Source organism: Trachemys scripta, chromosome 1 (assembly GCF_013100865.1).
Source record: "Trachemys scripta elegans isolate TJP31775 chromosome 1, CAS_Tse_1.0, whole genome shotgun sequence".
Lineage (NCBI taxonomy): Eukaryota > Metazoa > Chordata > Testudines > Emydidae > Trachemys > Trachemys scripta.
The window spans coordinates 156,833,675-156,852,538 of NC_048298.1; the positions used below are offsets into that span (position 1 = coordinate 156,833,675).

Consider the following 18,864-nt stretch of genomic DNA (forward strand, 5'->3'; position numbering starts at 1 on the left):
CACCACGTCAGATTTTCACCCAATATAAATTGGCATAGTGTAACTGAAGTCAATGAAGCTGTGTTCATTAGATCAGCTGTAGATCTCGCCTGATGCTTTTAGACAGATACTCAAAAACCTCTCTAACAGACAACTGCAAACTATTTGTAAAACACTGCTAATCTCTAGGGACCCAATCTTACAATACTTAAGCAACTGTCTTAACTTTATTTATGTGGGTAGTTCTATTAACCTCATTGGGACTACACACAAATCAAGTTATACAAACACACACTTAAGTGTTTGCAGGATCAGAGCCTATTTCTATACAGTACAAGTAATATTTGCAAGTTGCCCAAAACGAATGATTAACATTCTTAAATGTTAGGGGGAGAGATTTTCAGGGGAACAAGTATAGTTGGGTGCTAAACTGCCCTTTATACCTCTAGAAGTCATCCAATAGTTCTGGACTTCTGCATAATCCCTTCTAGCTATGAAGCTTTCCCATAAGCATTGGTTCCTGAACATTTTTACTCAATTTTTTAAAGTTGTACACATCAAAAAAAATGCATGCCATAGATACTGGAAATTACATTCAAAGCATAAGAATTTCTCTTTTAAACAAAAAGTTTTACAAGGCTTACACTAGAGTCATTAATTTGCTCTTTTAGGTAGATAAATATTTATACTACTTACAACTAGTAATTACTGATTACGAGTTGCAAATACTGTTAGAACCATTTATAATGTTCTAATGAGATGCAGCATGCCTTCTTCTGTGTTCTTTGTGTGGATTATTTACACAGTGCCCAAAAATGTGCTAGGAAGCAAGGAAGGAGATGATTTAGACTAGAGCTACATTTTTTAGTAATATATAAGGAAAAATAGAGAATCATAAATATACATTTGTTTAGTTTCAAGTAACTTATTTTGCCTTTTGCCTGCTCCAGATACCTGCCTCAAACACAGCACTGCATTAAATGAACACTATTTACACAAAATAGCTCTGCTGGTGTTCCCAGATCTGACCCTTCCTGGACTGCTTCACCAGTACCATCTTGCAACTATCAAATGTGCCACGACTGAACCAGGGACGACACCTCCACATGCACACATTAGTGTGAGCTCCTATACTCTTCCTGCGTGCTCCCTCAAGTGACACCAGAAGGTGGATATCCTCTGCCTACATTTCCTGGTACTGTCTTTTGAGAGTCATGAGAGAAGAGGGGAGGCAGTTTTCTGTGTATTTTGAAGGGGGTAGCAGGGAAGTTTGGTTTTTTTCCCCACCCGCTACTTCAGGAGCTGCTTTAAGTGCTTCATAGCTTTCTGATATATTTTGGGCAGCCCATCTTAGAACAGTTTCTTCCTTTACAAATTGTGCACTTGTCTCCATCCTTATATTTTAATTTTATTTTTCTTTCATAAGAAGCAAAACAAATGTAAAGACCTTAACAGCATCTGTGATTATAAAGAGTCTAAAATGTGCTCCATGCTTTTTTCTCCTTTAAGAATCCAGTGAAAGATTTTACTTTGTGCTTCAGTCCCCGCCATCTTCTCCCTTAGCATATTAGTACACCAGAAGCACTCAGCCTAGCTGATTAAAAAAAGAATAATTAAATTTCCTTAAAACCGGTGATTACATCTGATGCCAACTTTCTTTAATTTGTATTTACAGCTGTGAATACTCTTGAAGGGTAATTTGATTCTTGATACTAACCTAGATACTATCCTTAATAAAATTTCTCAGACTGAAAACTGATTTGAAGTAGTTGAGAAGAAATCTGAAAATATGAAGAAAAAGCCTTTGGCTTTGGAAACAGAATTAAATAATACTAATAGGCATCTTAAACAAGGATAACTCCTTGTTTTATTGGAAAACAGGATCTAGTTTCTCAATAGTAGTACAGCCTCTAATACCTATATATGGGATATGCTTTTGATGTGCACGAGAGGCAGGGGAAAAGGAGTAATTAATTCAGTTTGATATTATTACAGTATTAGCAAGAATTTGATTCTTCTCTCTAGAACTAAGGATACCTAATAAAAGTTCTGTACCTAAATCTTCCTAATCTGCTGGTACTAAAACTGTAGTTCTTATGTCTTCTCATGACAGAGCACATGTGATGCAATTGGTCTGCAAAAAATTGAAACATTATGTATAATAAAAATATATGTATAACCAGACAGTCTAAAGCTATACATCCATGTTTGACATGGAAAAAAAAAGTTCCTGCAGAAGGAAAAATTTGTTGCTTTTGCTTTAACTGCTTCAAGTCTGACTAACCTCAGTTTATCTAGAAACACAGATCAAAGCATTATTTATATTTATTATGATAGGGATAAACCTTTTGGCTTCTTAAATTAGGCATATGGGGATCCTGCAAATATTTATTCATTGTGTTCAATTTTACACATACAAGTGGTCCCACTGAAGTTAGTGGGACTAATTTCATGCCTAGCAGTTTGCAGGATGAGGCCTTATAGAAATGCATATGGAATGATAAGGGGAGGAGGACCAAACAAGACGAGGATGGGATTACTCGCATGCATAAAGTTAAGCACATGAGTTTATGATGTTTGCAGGATCAGGACCTTAGCTTATAAGTTCTTTGGGTCAGGGATCACATCTTGCTCACTTTGTGAACACGACGTACATCTACAGTGCATTGCAAATATCTTTTAGCAATATATTTTATTTTTAAAATGCTGATTCAGGGTTACATTACCCCCAACTTAACTGTGCTATTGGGAAGCAACAAGGGTAGTCAGATCAACCAAATTTCTGCTTTTGTCCCTATAGAGCAAAATCCATTAAACATCACAGAGGGGTTTTTTGTTTGTTTGAAACTGGAACAAAACATCCCCTTCATTTAGATAAGAAAAAATTTGGACTATATGTTAAACCCCACAGAAATATCATCCTGCCAGGAGTTTAACACATTCCTTCCTTGGTCCTCCTACCCCCACTGTACACTTGGTATTCTGTGTTGAAATTGAAATTAATATAATTTGAAAATGTAAAAAACAAAAAAAATTAAAATTAATGGTATTCTATTATTGTTTAACAGTGCGATTAATCGTGATTAATTTTTTCCAACTACTGATGCTTGTCTTTGCATCCTGAATGTTCTTTGAACATAGGGGTGGTTTTGGTTTGGTTAGGTTTTTCTTTGTTAATATATTGTTAGACTGGGTTAAAGGTGGACTCTTGAATGGGGAATGAATGTAGACAGCACAACAAAAGGATGTTGGGGTCAACTATCCTTTAGGGTTGAGGGCCTTTTTCTTTAAATGTAACACTTGTCCTTTACTATCAAGTTCTACTGATGTAGTTACACTGTTTATATGGCTCAGGTGTGAGCACAAAAGCAGTATGCATAAATCAGATGGTGTAATAGAAATTCTCCCTGAAAAAAGGTTTCTAGTAGGTTAACTGTAGGCTTGATCCAAAGACCACTGAAGTCATTTGATCACACCTCTTAACTTTCTAATTTTATAATACTACGTGTATATGTTGACGGGGGGGGGGGGGGGGGGAAAGAATGGTAATTAAAACATATTCTTAGGTAGTGGAATGAAATTCAGACAGTGGAACAGCCTGCAATGAAGACTTCAAAAGATAGTGTTTAATGTCTCTGCACTGGGAAGTCTTTGCGTTAAGCTCTGGATTTGACCCTAGCCCTGCTATGTGCTAATGGCATTGGAATTAATGCCAAATACATTTATTTGTTGGGTTTGAGGGTTTTTTGTTTTGTTTTGTTTTGTTTTTTAGTATTCTAAAGGCTTGATTTGAACTACTTTTAAATCTCATCTTCTTTATTGTATGCAAGGCCACGTAGAAGAAAAAACACTTCACACCTTCTGTTTGTTTTTTTTCCATTTTATTAAAGTAAGCCCTATAGCAGAAGTATTTTTGAATTTAGTTATGCTAGTCTTAAGTCCTCCTAAGGAAGAAATACTTTACATTTGTTATCAAAAATGGATGGACAGCATGGATGTTTCTCTGCTTTTGTTCTGAGACAAAAAAATAAATTTTCCAGTTTTTCTCTTTGTTTATGTATTTGTATTAGGGCTGTCAAGCAATTAAAAAAATTAATCATGATTAATCATGCAATTAAAAAAATCAATTGCATGATTAATTGCACTGTTAAATAATAACAGAATACCATTTATTAAAAGATTTTTGGATGTTTTCTACATTTTCAAATATATTAATTTCAATTTCAACACAAAATACAACACATTTCCCCTTCCCCCCCCCAAGTTTGACCCCTTCCCAAGCTGTCTATTCCAGCCCTGTCTCTTCCCCACCTGTGGCTCCTTGTCCCAGGCCCTTTCTCCTTGCTTATCCAGTCCAAGTCTTCACCCCTAAGGCTTCACATCCTAGTCCCACTCTTCTTGCCCTGTCAGTCCTAGGGCAGGTCTTCACTATGGGGGGGGGGGTCGATTTAAGATACGCAAATTCAGCTACGCAAATAGCGTAGCTGAATTCGACCTATCGGAGCCGACTTACCCCGCTGTGAGGACAGCGGCAAAATCGACCTCCGCGGCTCCCCGTCGATGGCGCTTACTCCCACCTCTGCTGGTGGAGTAAGAGCGTCGATCCAGGGATCGATTGTCGCGTCCCGATGAGACGCGATAATTCGATCCCCAAGAGATCAATTTCTACCCGCCGATTCAGGCGGGTAGTGTAGACCTAGCGCTAGTCTCCCTCCTCATACAATCTAACTCTCTCTTCCCACCACACCCCTATTCTTTTCCCCCACTGTTTCTTAGTGACTGTCTCCTAGACCAGCCTGTCCCAGTGTCCCCGCTCCCCTTCAACTCCTCACCCAGTCTCAGTGACCCCATCCACCCCACCAACCAGTTCTCAGAACCCCATACCCCACCCCCTCCCAGTCTTAATCTCCGTGCCCATCCAGTCCTAGTATCCATTACCCCCACTATCCTCAATCCCAGCTTCTCTCCCTCACTCCCTCCAGTCCCAGTTTCACCAATTTGTCCCAATTTACTCCTTACCTTCCCCCCATACAGCTTTTGTTCTCTTTGCATTCAAATCAGACTGCTTCCTCCTCCATGCTGTCTGAGTGCTAACTGGGGGGAGGGGTCCCTACGAGCACAGGAGAGACAAGTTTCCGAGCTCTGATTTTCAGTGCCCAGCAGCACCTAGGCCCAGAGCAATCATTAGAGGGAGTGTCCTGCTTAGCCTGCATAGCCCTGAGCTGGAACATGCTCAGTCACTCTATGAGGATGACTAGGGTCCAACCAAAGTCATGGCCATGAAAAACAAGTCAAGGACCATGAAATTGGGTCTCCCCCCGTGAAATCGGGTCTTCTGTGTGCTTTTACTCTATACCGTACAGATTTCACAGGGAGACCAATGTTTCTCAAATTGGGGGGTCCTGACCCAAAAGGGAGTTGCGGGGGGAGGGGTGTCACAGTATTGCCATCCTTACTTCTGCATTGTCTTCAGAGCTGGGCAGCCAGAGAGTGGCGACTGTTGAATAATTTAGCTGAAATTTTTCAAAACTCAGCCTGAGGCAAACATTCAGCATGGAAAATTTCATGCTTGAAAGATTTGGTTGCTATAAGTAACTGAAAACAGGGTCTTATAACAGGAAGTGTTGGGAAATCTTAATAAGCAATGATACCAACCACACCTACCATGTAAGCACTCATTTCAAGCTTTGTTTAAATCCACATTTCTGAACCTTTTGGAGCATTCGTCTGACCTCTATCCACTAACAATTTGCACTTTGAAGAGTTCAGATTTAAAAACAGGACTTTTTAAAAATATCCCATAGTAAAAATGTATACAATAATTAGGGTTGTAGATCAATAGCAGTTAAATCACGCTATTAACCAAAAAAAAATTAATCGCGATTAATCACAATTTTAATCGCACTGTTAAACAATAGAATACCAATTGAAATTTATTAAATACTTTGGATGTTCCTCTACATTTTCATATATATTGTATTCTGTGTTGTAATTGAAATCAAAGTGTGTATTATTTTTTATTATAAATATTTGTACTGTAAAAATGATCAAAACAAAAGAAATAGCATTTTTCAATTCACCTCATACAAGTACTGTAGTGCAATCTCTGTCGTGAAAGTGCAATTAATAAATGTAGATTATTTTGTTTTGTTACATAACTGCACTCAAAACAATGTAAAACTTTAGAGCCTACAAGTCCACTCAGTCTACTTCTTGTTCAACCAATCGCTAAGACAAAGAAGTTTGTTTACATTTACAGGAGATAATGGGGCCCTCTTCTTATTTACAATGTCACCCAGAAAGTGAGAAAAGGCATTTGCATGGCGCTTTTGTAGCTGGCATTGCAAGATATTTATGTGCCAGATATGCTAAACATTTGTATCCCCCCTGCATGCTTCGGCCACCATTCCAGAGGACATGCGTTTATGCTGATGACGCTCTTTAAAAAAAATAATGTGTTAATTAAATTTGTGACCGAACTCCTTGGGGGAGAACTGTATGTCCCTTGCTCTGTTTTACCTGTATTCTGCCATATGTTTCATGTTATAGCAGTCTAGGATGATGACCCAGCACATGTTGTTCATTTTAAGAACACTTCCACTGCAGATTTCACAAAACACAAAGAAGTTGCCAATGTGAGATTTCTAAAGATGGCTACAGCACTCAACCCGATGTGTGGAGCATGCTTTCAGAAGTCTTAAAAGAGCAACACTCCAATGCGGAAACTATAGAATCTGAACTACCGAAAAAGAAAATCAACCTTCTGCTGGTGGCATCTAACTCAGATAATGAAAATGAACATGCGTCGGTCCGCATTGCTTTGGATTGTTATCGAGCAGAACTAGTCATCGGCATGGACGCATGTCCCCTGGAATGGTGGTTGAAGACATATGAATATTTATCTTGTGACACCGGCTACAACAGTGCCATAGAGAACGCCTGTTCTCACTTTCAGGCGACATTGTAAACAAGAAGCAGGCAGCATTATCTCCTGCAAATGCAAACAAACTTGTTTATCTGAGTGATTGGCTGAACAAGTAGGACTGAGTGGACTTGCAGACTCTAAAATTTTACATTGTTTTATTTTTGAATGCAGTTTTTTTGTACATAATTCCACATTTGTAAATTCAACTTTCATGATTAAGAGATTGCACTATAGCACTTGTATTAGGTGAATTGAAAAATACTATTTCTTTGTTTGTTTTTTAACAGTGTAAATACTTATAAAGTGAGCACTGTACACTTTGTATTCTGTGTTGTAATTAAAATCAATATATTTGAAAATGTAGAAAAAAATCCAAAATATTTAAATAAATGGTATTCTATTATTAACAGCGCGATTAATCGAGATTCATTTTTTTAATCGCTTGATAGCCCTAATGATAATCTCATAAAAAAAAAAAGTTCACGCTTTTTGAAAAAAGGCATAGTAACATGTCCAGTAGTGCCACTGTAAAAATATTTTCTGGGGTGAAGACAGCAGATGTCTTCAGTCTTATACTGCATAGCCTATTAAAAGCAAATGTATATTTCTAAAACAACACACATGGTGATACGGCATTTTTATTTTGCTTTTGAAGAGATTAAATACGGTACATGTTGAAATATACAAAACTTTTCCTTTACCTGTGGTTTTTTGACATTGTGTGGCCCTCTGCAATTAAAAACAAAAAAAGAGAAGAGTCAGAAGAACCTTAGAACAGTGTAAGTTATTTTGCAAGACACTTATAAATAAATAAGCAAAGTAAATAAGGGCCCTGATTCTGTAAAGTACTATTCAACTTCAATTCTCAACAGCTTTTGGTTGCAGTCTAAGAGGTTATTGACCTACAAAGCACTGACTATCCTAGGATCATCTTACCTGAAGCACCACCTTACTTTCTCACACCATACTGCTAACTGTTGAAATCAAAGACACGCAAGCTGCAGCTACCTTGGTATATCAGAGAGCTAAGGAGAGAGCATTCTCCTTTGGGTCCCTCAAGACTAAAAATTCATTCTTCTTTCCTTTAATCTACCTAGTTCAAAAAAATCCAGATTTGTTGACCTTTAAAACACTCCACACAGCCCACTTTTTAGAACAGCCATTTGGGAGAAGACTGAAGGTTTGGTTTCTTACCAATGTTTGTAATATATATTTGCTGAGGGGGCCAATATTTGTTTTTTTGGAGTGGAGCAGAAAGAGACGGAAAAAGGAAACACATGTAATATAATTTCCACAACAATAAGGGAGGAAGAGAATTGAGCCTGGCATGTGCACACTTAGGCTATGTCTACACGAGAGACCTTACAGCAGCAGAGCTGTACCAATGCATCTGTGCCGCTGTAAGATCTTTCGTGTAGCCGCTCTATGCCAGTGGGAGAGAATTCTCTCATTGGCATAATTAAACGATGTCCAATGAGCAGCAGTAGCTTTGTCAGTGGGAGAAGATCTCTCATCAACATAGTGCTGTGCACTCTAGCACTTATGTCAGCGAAACTTATGTCATTCAGGGGGGTGTTTTTTCACATCCCTGAGCGACCTAAATTTTGCAGACAGAAGTGGTAGTGTAGACATGACCTTAGAGACAACTCAGATTGCAAAGACATTATAATTCCTTTATTTCAATCTCTACAAAACAATGCATGTTAATAATGCTAGAGGTGGGACCCCAGGGCAGAACTTGGCCAACTGCTGTCATTTTACCTCAAGTATACTTTAAAGTCAACAGTGATATGCTGAAGAGGTACAAGAGTACTGTTAAAAGAGCTTCAAACTGTATTCTCTCCGCAATATTTTTTTGGCCGCTGAGCTTATTTGTCACTATGAAATGGAAAACTATTTCTCTTTGATTGTATCCCACAAATATTCTTTGGAACAGCAAGGTTAAATTAAGGAAATCATACCATGTAAGAGAGTTATTAGATACCTTATGTAATTTTTTCTTCCATTCGTTAATGTTTTTTTCTGACATATCACCCCATAGCTGTGGTCCTAGATTTAACAAAACAAATTACTACAAACATTTTGCATACATTACAGTATAAGTCTATGTTGAATAATCTTTCTGTAATTAAGGAGTGTGTGTGAGGCAATGAAAATACCATCAAAACCAAACTACACCTGCAGGTCATTTACGCTGTGTGTTGGCCAGCAATTTATATGAAAATGACTTCTTTAATGCAGTTCTATGTTTGAGATTAAATTGGATACAGTCAGTAAATTCAAAGTTAGTTTCCTTAATAACATAACTCATCTCCATTGCATGTTATGGCCCTGATCCTACAAAGACCTAAGCAAGCAGCTAACTTTATATGTGAGTAGTCCCATTAAATGCACCAAGCCTTTGTGGAGCGTACAGCAACTCAGATGTTTAAGTCTTTGAAGGTCTGGGACCTATATATAGTGTTTCCTATAACGTGTAAACAGATGTTACAAAAACCAGACACATTACCAGCCATTGCAAATTCACACATTCCAAGTGGCAAAAATGTAAGTACACAAAAAATCCAACACTAATCCTTAACTCCTGAAGATATATTTAATCACATTAAGATTGTAAAAGCCTTTAAAAACAGACAACCTAATTCTGGACCTGGGACTGTATAATAGTTGGTATTTTTGTAGCATTTTACATATGTGTACAATAGTTAAGTTAACCTTGTTAAGGCACTTATGGTACATCTACACTACAGGGGGGAGTCGATTTAAGATACGCAAATTCAGCTACGTGAATAGCGTAGCTGAATTCGATGTATCGCAGCCGACTTACCCCGCTGTGAGGACGGCGGCAAAATCGACTTCTGCGGCTTTCTGTCGACGGCGCTTACTCCCACCTCCGCTGGTGGAGTAAGAGCGCCGATTTGGGGATTGATTGTTGCGTCCCAACGGGACGCGATAAATCGATCCCCGAAAGGTCGATTTCTACCCGCCGATTCAGGCGGGTAGTGTAGACCTAGCCTTAGGTATCAATCCTCATTTGACAGGTAGGAAGCTAGCAGAGCAGTTCTTGGCTCCAAGTAACATATTCAAACCATTAGACGACAATGCCTATTAAATTGCAAACCATATGACATTTTAGAGAGATCTCAGCCTTTTAGGTTAGAATCTCCTCATATACATGCAACCCTTCTGATGGATGACAACTTTTATCAGACCTTGAGAAAACATGTACTCCCCCAATCTCAGTACAGTAACTGAATTAACCACGGGTTTCAGAGTAGCAGCCGTGTTAGTTTGTATCCACAAAAAGAACAGGAGTACTTGTGGCACCTTAGAGACCAACAAATTTATTTGAGCATAAGTTTTCGTGGGCTACAGCCCACTTCATTGGATGCATCCAGTGGAAAATACAGTAAGAAGATATATATACTCACAGAGAACATGAAACAATGGGTGTTAACATACACACTATAAGGAGAGTGATCAGTTAAGGTGAGCTATTATCAGCAGGCCACTCGATTACAGACCTAAAAGTCGCAATATTACAACAACAAAATCTTCAAAAACAGACTCCAACGAGAGACTGCTGAATTGGAATTAATTTGCAAATTGAACACCATTAAATTAGGCTTGAATAAAGACTGGGAGTGGATGGGCCATTACACAAAGTAAAACTATTTCCCCATGCTTATTTCTCTCCCCCCCCCCACACCCCGCCCAGTTCCTCACATCTTGTCAATTGATGGAAATGGGCCATTTTTATTACCACTACAAACAGTTCTTTTTCTCTCCTGCTGATAACAGCTCACCTTAACTGATCACTCTCCTTATAGTGTGTATGGTAACACCCATTATTTCATGTTCTCTGTGTGTGTGTGTGTGTGTATATGTGTGTATATATATATCTTTCTACTGTATTTTCCACTGCATGCATCCGATGAAGTGGGCTGTAGCCCACGAAAGCTAATGCTCAAATAAATTTGTTAGTCTCTAAGGTGCCACAAGTACTCCTGTTCTTTTTGTGAATTAACCATGTGCTCTCACAGTGAAGAAAAAGTCTTCTTAAGATAACGCAATCTATTCCATCCAATGAGATACTGCAAAATATTCACTCACAACAGCTTTTACATAACAGCTACTGGGTTCTCCCCTTCATTCTCTTTTCTCACTTACTTTCTTTCCTTTAAATTCCTCTTCTACCCTAATGTTTGTTCCTTACAACTCACTATAGTATTAATCACTGTTCTCTTGAGCCCCAATGACTTTTTTTTGGGTCTAAATAATGACTAAAATTGTAACTTCCTTTTACTCTTCACCCATTGCTACATATGGACATAGAGTCAGAGCCTGTAAAAATTACCCATGCATTGCATTTGACATATGGCTTCGATGGGACTATGCCCACAGGCAAACTACAGCAGATACTGAAGTTTTTGTAGGATCTGGACCACAGAGTGAATTCTTTTTGCCCATACATTATCCAGTCCTATTTGTGTAAATCTGTACACTGTAATAGGTCTAAAAAAATAAAAACTGAAAAATGCTATTTTAAGGAATTCTTACCAATGGGTGTATCATAAGTCAATGATTCCATAGAGACAAGTATATCATCTTCAAAGGGATAGTTGTACTATTACAAAAAACAACAACAAAAAACAGACCATTTTAACAGAAATTATTGGTTAAATTTCTAACAGCAGAGGTTTTACATAAAGTTCAAAGATTTTCATAAGCTTGTTTAGATTGTGTGTGTGTGTTTCAGAGAGAGAGAGACTTTTACATTAAAGTATTTTAAAGTCTGCAGTCTGACAATACCCACTTTACTTTAGATGAAATACATTTTTAAAGGCTATAAATACTGCTGTTCCAGGGCATAAGCCAAACACTAATTGACAGGTGTTTAGAAGTAAATGTGCACCATGGACAAGATATCCCGTAACTGTCCTTTACAGGGCTTCTTCCACCTTCCTCTGAAGTAACTGGTTTTGGCCATTGATAGACTGAGAATCTGATTAGAGGGCCTACTGGTCTGATCCCGTATGGCAATACAGTCTAGAGGGGACTGGCAAGATGAGAAAAAGCATTTACTATCATCATGATCTAAATGCTATTACTAAGACAATCAAGGGAATTTTTAAAAAATACTGCATACATATTTTTAAAGTTTATAAATAAAGGTGAAGACCAAACAAAAATACTTGGGGAATTTCCCTCTCTAAGGCGCTGGATGGATCAAACGGGAGCCACCACCTTCCCTGTCAACAACGTGGAAGCTGCAATAACTTGCTTGTTACCAGTGACATCGCTGCCACATGCAAGACCCCTGAGCTACAAGCTTCCTAAAATTAACTCCCCAAACCAACCGTGAGTAAAGGGCCCCCGACTTCCCGAGGGTGACACGCCCGTGCGCGCTCCCGGCTTCCGCGGCACTGGGGGGGGGGCTCAGCACCTTTGCGAAGTGACCCAGTCCCAGGCTAGTTAAGTGACGGACGACGCATGTAGGAGCCTAACTTCATGCGCAGACACGTTGGAAAGTAGCGCTTAACGTTTTACACCGTTGAGCGCCCGGCCCCCAAGCGCCCCCGGAGCGCGGCTGATTTCGGGGGGGGGGGCGGGGCTGGCCAGCGGCTGGACTTTGCCTGTCGTTCTGCGACACCCCTGGGCCGCGCGAGCCTGGGCCGCGCGACTCCCGGCATAACGAGCGGGGGGGGGAGGGTGACGAGGCCCCGCCCCCGCCTCACCTTCTCTATAATCCGCTGCAGCGAGTCCACGAACCGCGCGTTGCTGCGGCGCAGCCTCTCCTCCAGCTCCTCCATGGCGGGGCGCCCCGCGCCCCCCGCTTCCTCCGAGCGCATCCGTCGCTCCCCACTTCCTCGTCAAGCTTCCTCGCGCCGATTCAAACTTCGCGCCGCCTTCCGCAGCCCCTGACAACCGGATTGGAGGTTGGCCGTGTCACTTTATTCGGAACAGCGAATCAGTGGTCCGAGAGTCAATGTTTCTCCTGTCGATTGGCTATCGTAATCGGAATTCCGCCCCTTTTTTTCTTTTTGTGTCCCGCCCATCTCCTTCTCAGCGCTCTCTAATTGGACGCCGGACTCGGAAAGGACGAGGATTAGGAAAAAGGGGGAACGGTCTCTGTTCTACCTAGCAACACCGGCCCACTGTGAGCTCCTATTGGAGGGAACATGCTGGTGGCCGGCTATTGGTCACTGCGGCCCTGAGTATTTCTTTTAAACCCCAGCTGTCCCCAGAGCCCTGAAGAGAAAATACTGGAGAAAAAAGGGGAGGGGTAGTTCCTCTTCTGCTGCAGACTGGAGCCCTGATCTCCAACCTTTTTATGCCCAAGATCACTTTTTGAATTTAAGGCAACACAGGAGCTACCCCACACCTTTCCCCAAAGCCCTGCCCTTCTCACTCCCTCCCCCTCTTTCTCCCTTGCTTGCTCCGCCCCCACCCTCACTCACTTTCACCAGGCTGGGCCAGGGGGCTGGGGTTCAGGAGGGGGGTGTGGGCTCTGGGCTGGGGCTGATGGGTTTGCAGCATGAGGGAGGCTCTGGGGGGAACCTGGGGCAGGGGATAGGGGGGTGAGGGGTGCAAGCTCTGAGAGGTAGTTTGGGTGCAGGAGGGGGCTCCAGGCTGGGGCAGAGTACTGGGGTGCAGGAGGGGGTACAGGGTGCTTAGGGTTACCATTCGTCCGGATTCCCCCAGACATGTCCGGCTTTTTGCGCTAAAAATAGCGTCCGGGGGGAATTTGTAAATGTCCGGACTTCCCCCCCATGCAAAGCGAGCCGGCCAGATGGTGCCACTTACATGGGGCTCCGACAGCCAGAGAGACCCCTCCTCCACTTCCCCCTCCTCCTCCCTGCAGCAGAGAGCACTCCCTGCATTCACAGATCGTCTCTGGCAGTTTAAACTCCTCCCCCGCTGCTCCCCAGCCTGCCGGGATGAACGGCTCACCGAGACATTAGGCGAAGAAAGGCCAACAACAAGGGGGCCAGGGGGTCGGAGAAGGGGCAGGGAGGTTCTGGAGGGAGCAGTCAAGAGACCGGGGGGTGGGTCGGGAGTTCGGGGGGGGCTTTCTGGGAGGTGTGGGTAAGGTTTTGGGCAGTCAGGGTACAGGTAGGGGGTAGGGTCCTGGGGAGCATTGGGGGGGGTGTCTTAGGAGGGGGCAGTTAGGGGACAAGGAACAGGGAGGCTTAATGGCTCTCTTAATGGCTCTCCATGCGTCTCTGGACCCTCTCAGCTGTCGGGCTTGGACGGAAACATTGCCTGAGGGTAGTGAGAGAATGGGTTATCGGTGAGGTGGGGGTGGGCGTGAGCCCGGTCAATAGGGGCAACCCCTACCAAGATCTGAGCCTTTTCTCACACGCCCGTTAGAGCTCGACATTATGCTGTTTGGGACCCCTCTTTGAGGAAAGCCTCTGGATTGCAAGTCCAACCGCTACCTCCTCGTGGTGAGAGCCAGTAACTGGCTCGGATAGTCAGGCAGATTGCGGAGGACGAACCCACATCCCACATTCAGTGGGGTGTGGGACGGGGTTGGGCAGCCCCATATGGTGCCACATGGATGCCCCCCTGGTAAAGGTAGCCTCCCCCAGGTACGGGTTGACTCCCCCTGGTAAGGGTTAGTTTCCCCCTGGTAAGGGTAGTCTCCCCCTGGTAAGGGTAGTCTCCCCCAGGCATGGGTTAGTTTCCCCCTGGAAAGGGTAAGTTTCCCCCAGGCACGGGTTAGTTTCCCCCTGGAAAGGGTTAGTTTCCCCCTGAGAAGGGTAAATCTTTTAGCTATGGAAAAAAGTAATTTATATTTTTATACCGGATTGGCGCTGGACCGGGTTAATAACGCCCCCGCTGTTGGCTTTGATGCCCCGGCTGACAGTGTTAAATATATTAGGGGTGTGATCAGGGTCGCTGGACCAATGGATAAAATGGTGTGGACTATAATGAAGTCTCATGAGAATGAGAGTGAGAATCAAGTCCTCCCAGTGGAGCATGGAGAGGAGGTAGAGGAGAATGTTTGTGATGATCATGGTGAGGAGATTTTATCTATCTTACCGATTGTTTTTACAAGGGACACTTTTAATGATTTAACTATGGACAGTTTTAATCCAGATTTTAAGTATTTAAGTACATTTGATGATCCATATGTTAGGGAATCGGGATATCTTAATGCTCATTTAGTTAATGGGTCTAGTTTATTAAATAGTTTTAGACCAAGTACTGATTTTAATAGGGATCGTAATAAGGATCTTAACAGTACTGGTAGTAATATAAATATATTAGAAAGTAGTTCGTGGAAGGATGGGGTTTTTTATTTAGAGTATCCCGTTGATAGTTTTAATTGTCCAATATGTCCCCAGATATTACCAACATTTGGTAAATGGGCCAAACACATTAATGTGGTTCATAAAAGTAAAGCCATACGAGTTGTATGTAGTAAATGTGGAAAATCTTCTCAATATCATAATATAGCTTGCCACTACCCCAAGTGCATACCCAGGAAGGCGGATACCCCAATGAAGAGCCATACGTGCTTGGTCTGTGGGCTTGGTTTTCATACTAGATCTGGATTGAGCCAACACTGTAGACATAGACACCCTGCTGTGAGGAATGAGCAAAGAAAAGAAGATATGGCTGCTAAAAGTAAGATCAAAGAGGGATTGACTAGATCTCGTATATGGACCAAAGATGAGGTTGCGCAGCTTATACAGTTGGAAAGGAAATATATTGGGAAAAGGAATATAAATAAATGTATTGAGAGCGAGATGAGGACCAAAACGAATAAACAAATATCAGATAAAAGACGAGAATTAGCAAAGAAGAAGTTAGTGGTAACAGGAGATAGGGAGGAAGTGACTGAGGTAGAGGACATTAGAGTAAATATATTAGAAACTCCGCCCCCAAGAGAGAGGATTTTCCCACTAAAAGGACATCCAGAAGTGGATTTAGTGGAGAAAATATGTAAACGGGGAAAACAAAATAGGGAGGGAAGAGAAATAATAAATAGTTTAGGGGAAATTGAAGGATTATTAAAGGAGGATTTAACAAAAGCTCTCGGATGGGCAATGTTGGAAAAATTATGTTATTCATTAGTAGAGGGAAAGGACCCTAGAAATGAAAGTCAAATAGAGTTGAGGAATAAAGGAAAAGGGAAGATGAGAAAGGAGGGGAGAAGGAAGCAATTTAATGCAATTAGGAGATATGCTACAAAGAAAGCTAAGTATAAATTCTATCAACAATTATTTGATAAGGATAGAAGAAGATTGACTCGCATTATAATGGGAGAGCCAGATAAGGCTAAGTGTGCTATCCCTATGAAAGAAATTGAGGAATACTATGTAAATATTTTGGGAACAATTGGACATTGTAATATGATAGGGTGGCCATCATCCACAGAGAATGCGGATAATGATATATTAATGAGTCCGATCTCTGTGGATGAGATTAGAATAGCTTTAAGAGAAATAAGAAAAGATAGTGCTCCTGGCCCAGATAAAGTAAAAGTGAGCAATTTGTGGGATATTTTTAATTTAGACTCCTTAATACTTACAAAAATTTTTAATATATGGTTTCTAAATAGACAGGTACCAGATGAATTTAAGAAAAATAGAACGATTTTAATACCAAAGACACAAGATGAGGAGGAAATGAAGAAGTTAACATCTTGGAGACCATTGACAATTGGGTCAGTTTGGATTAGAATCTATACCAAAATATTAGCAAAAAGACTGGTGGAAACAGTTAAGATATGTAGTAGACAAAAAGGGTTTATATCCGCCCCTGGGTGTGAGGAAAATATTGCTATATTAGATAATTTGATTAAAGGGGCTAAACGAAATGGGAATGAAATTGCAATAGTGTTCGTAGATCTGGCTAAAGCATTTGATTCTGTGGGACACGGACATATAATAGCTGGGTTGAGAAGATTTGGTATAGATGAACATTTTATAGATATTATTAGGGACCTTTATGATAATTGCACAACTAGGGTATGGGTGGGTGATGAAGCTACTGAGTCTATTTTAATTAGGAGGGGGGTCAAGCAGGGTGACCCGTTGTCCCCAATTTTGTTTAATATTGCTATGGATCCCCTTTTAACTAGATTAGAAGTAGAAGGAAGTGGTTTTTATGTTAAGGGTAATAGTGTCACGTCATTGGCTTTTGCCGATGATGTGGCAATTTTAAGTAGCTCATATAAAGGAATGATCAAAAATTTGGGTATCTTAGAGGAGTTTTGTAAAAATACTAATCTCTCTGTTAATGTGAAGAAAACGAAAGGCTTTCATATTTTAACTAAACATAAAACTTATGTAGTTAATCCTAAGGATAATTGGCAGATAGTGTCAGAGGAGATTGAATATGTTCAACCAGGGGATTTTGAAAAATATTTAGGGGCTAGAATAGATCCCTGGATAGGTGTAGGGGGACCGGTACTTAAAGAAAAATTGAAAGATTGGAGTGGGAATTTAATTAAGGCCCCATTAAAACCGGCCCAAAAAATATTAATTTTACAGACATACATCTTACCGAAGCTATTTTATAATCTTCTTTTAATAGAACCCCCTTTTAATCTTTTAGACGATCTTGATGTGTTAGTTAGAAAAATAGTTAAAGAGATTTTACATTTACCTCAGTGTACCACAGATGGGATATTTTATTCTAGAGGTAGGGATGGTGGTTTAGCTCTCACTAAGTTTAGTGTGCAAATCCCAAATATGTTAATTCGTAAATGGAGGAGACATATTGTCTCGAGAGATGATTGGATGGACCTATCTTATCTATATGCAGGAGAAAATCTTGTGGATAAAATATTGTCATTTAGTGCAGTAACATCTCATCCCAAGAAATGGAGGGAAGAGGAATTTTTAAGATGGTCGGAACTGAGATGTCAGGGAATAGGGATAAAATATTTTAAAAATGATTTAATTAGTAATTCGATTTTTAGAAACTCTAGTAAAGTTAAATCATCAGCGTATATCGCAGCATTGCAGCTTAGGGCAAATATTTATCCTACTAGGGAGACACTAGCAAGAGGAAGAGGAGGTGTGAATGCTCTTTGTAGATGGTGCGGTAAAGTGCGGGAGACTGTTCCCCATATCTCAGGACAATGTTATAAGACTAAGAATGCTAGGATAAAAAAGGCATAATAGAGTAGTGTCTGCAGTTGTAGATAAGGTTGGTAAATTAGGGTGGAAGGCAATGATAGAGCCCCATTTGAGAAATAGTAAGGGTGAGTTAAGAAAGCCGGATATTATATTTATAAAAGGAGATACAGCAGTGGTGGTTGATGTTACAGTGCGATGGGAGGATAATGCCGGAAGTTTGGAACAAGCCCACAGTGAGAAGGTGGCTTATTATCTTGAGTTAGAGGAAGAAATTAAAAACTTAACGGGAGGTAAAAATATTCACTTCTTTGGTTTTGTGCTTGGGGCGCGTGGCAAGTGGAGTGAAGGTAATAATGATTTGTTACAATTATTGGGAATGGACAGAAGTAAAAATTTTAAGGAGAGTATATGTAGACTTGTTTTATATTTCACTATTGGTATGATGGCTATATTCAGTGACAGGTAAAGATCCCGGAGTTTCCATTCCGTGTATCTTGCCAAAACTAAATTTTAGCTATTTTGGTTTCCATGCTCTAAATTTTCAAATTTTTAATATTGTTTTGAACATTAACATATTTAGTGTTATTTAATATCTGTCCTTCAATAGAATGGTTTTAACTATATAATAAATACTTATTAATGGATGAAATTCCAATTTAAATTATTAATTTTTTTTTTTTTTAACTACTGGATGTGGATGCGGACTGGCCGCGTATAGTAACCAGGAAAGGGCAGGTAGTCACGCCTGTACATAAATAGGGGGTGGGGTTCTGGAGGGCAGTTAGGAGCAGGGGTCCCAGGAGGGGGCAGTCAGGGGACAAGGAGCGGGGGGGGAGTGTGTGGGAGTTCTGGGGGGGGCTG

General features: G+C 40.8%; 1 protein-coding gene across 2 annotated transcripts in view; it reads right to left on the bottom strand.

The window, feature by feature from the left end:
• Window positions 1–12,797, bottom strand: part of HJURP (Holliday junction recognition protein) — a 41,463-nt gene extending 28,666 nt beyond the window's left edge. The window contains exons 1-4 of one of the 2 annotated variants that reach the window (XM_034790771.1): window positions 12,643–12,797; window positions 11,465–11,531; window positions 8,889–8,953; window positions 7,606–7,633 (exon numbers count right to left, since the gene is read on the bottom strand). In XM_034790771.1, the coding sequence (XP_034646662.1) occupies window positions 7,606–7,633; window positions 8,889–8,953; window positions 11,465–11,531; window positions 12,643–12,756 (274 nt within the window). In that variant the 5' untranslated portion in view covers window positions 12,757–12,797. Of the gene's footprint in view, window positions 1–7,605; window positions 7,634–8,888; window positions 8,954–11,464; window positions 11,532–12,350; window positions 12,495–12,642 lie in introns of those variants that run through there. The other variant, XM_034790780.1, reaches the window with a different exon arrangement.
• Between the last annotated feature and the right edge of the window lie 6,067 nt (window positions 12,798–18,864).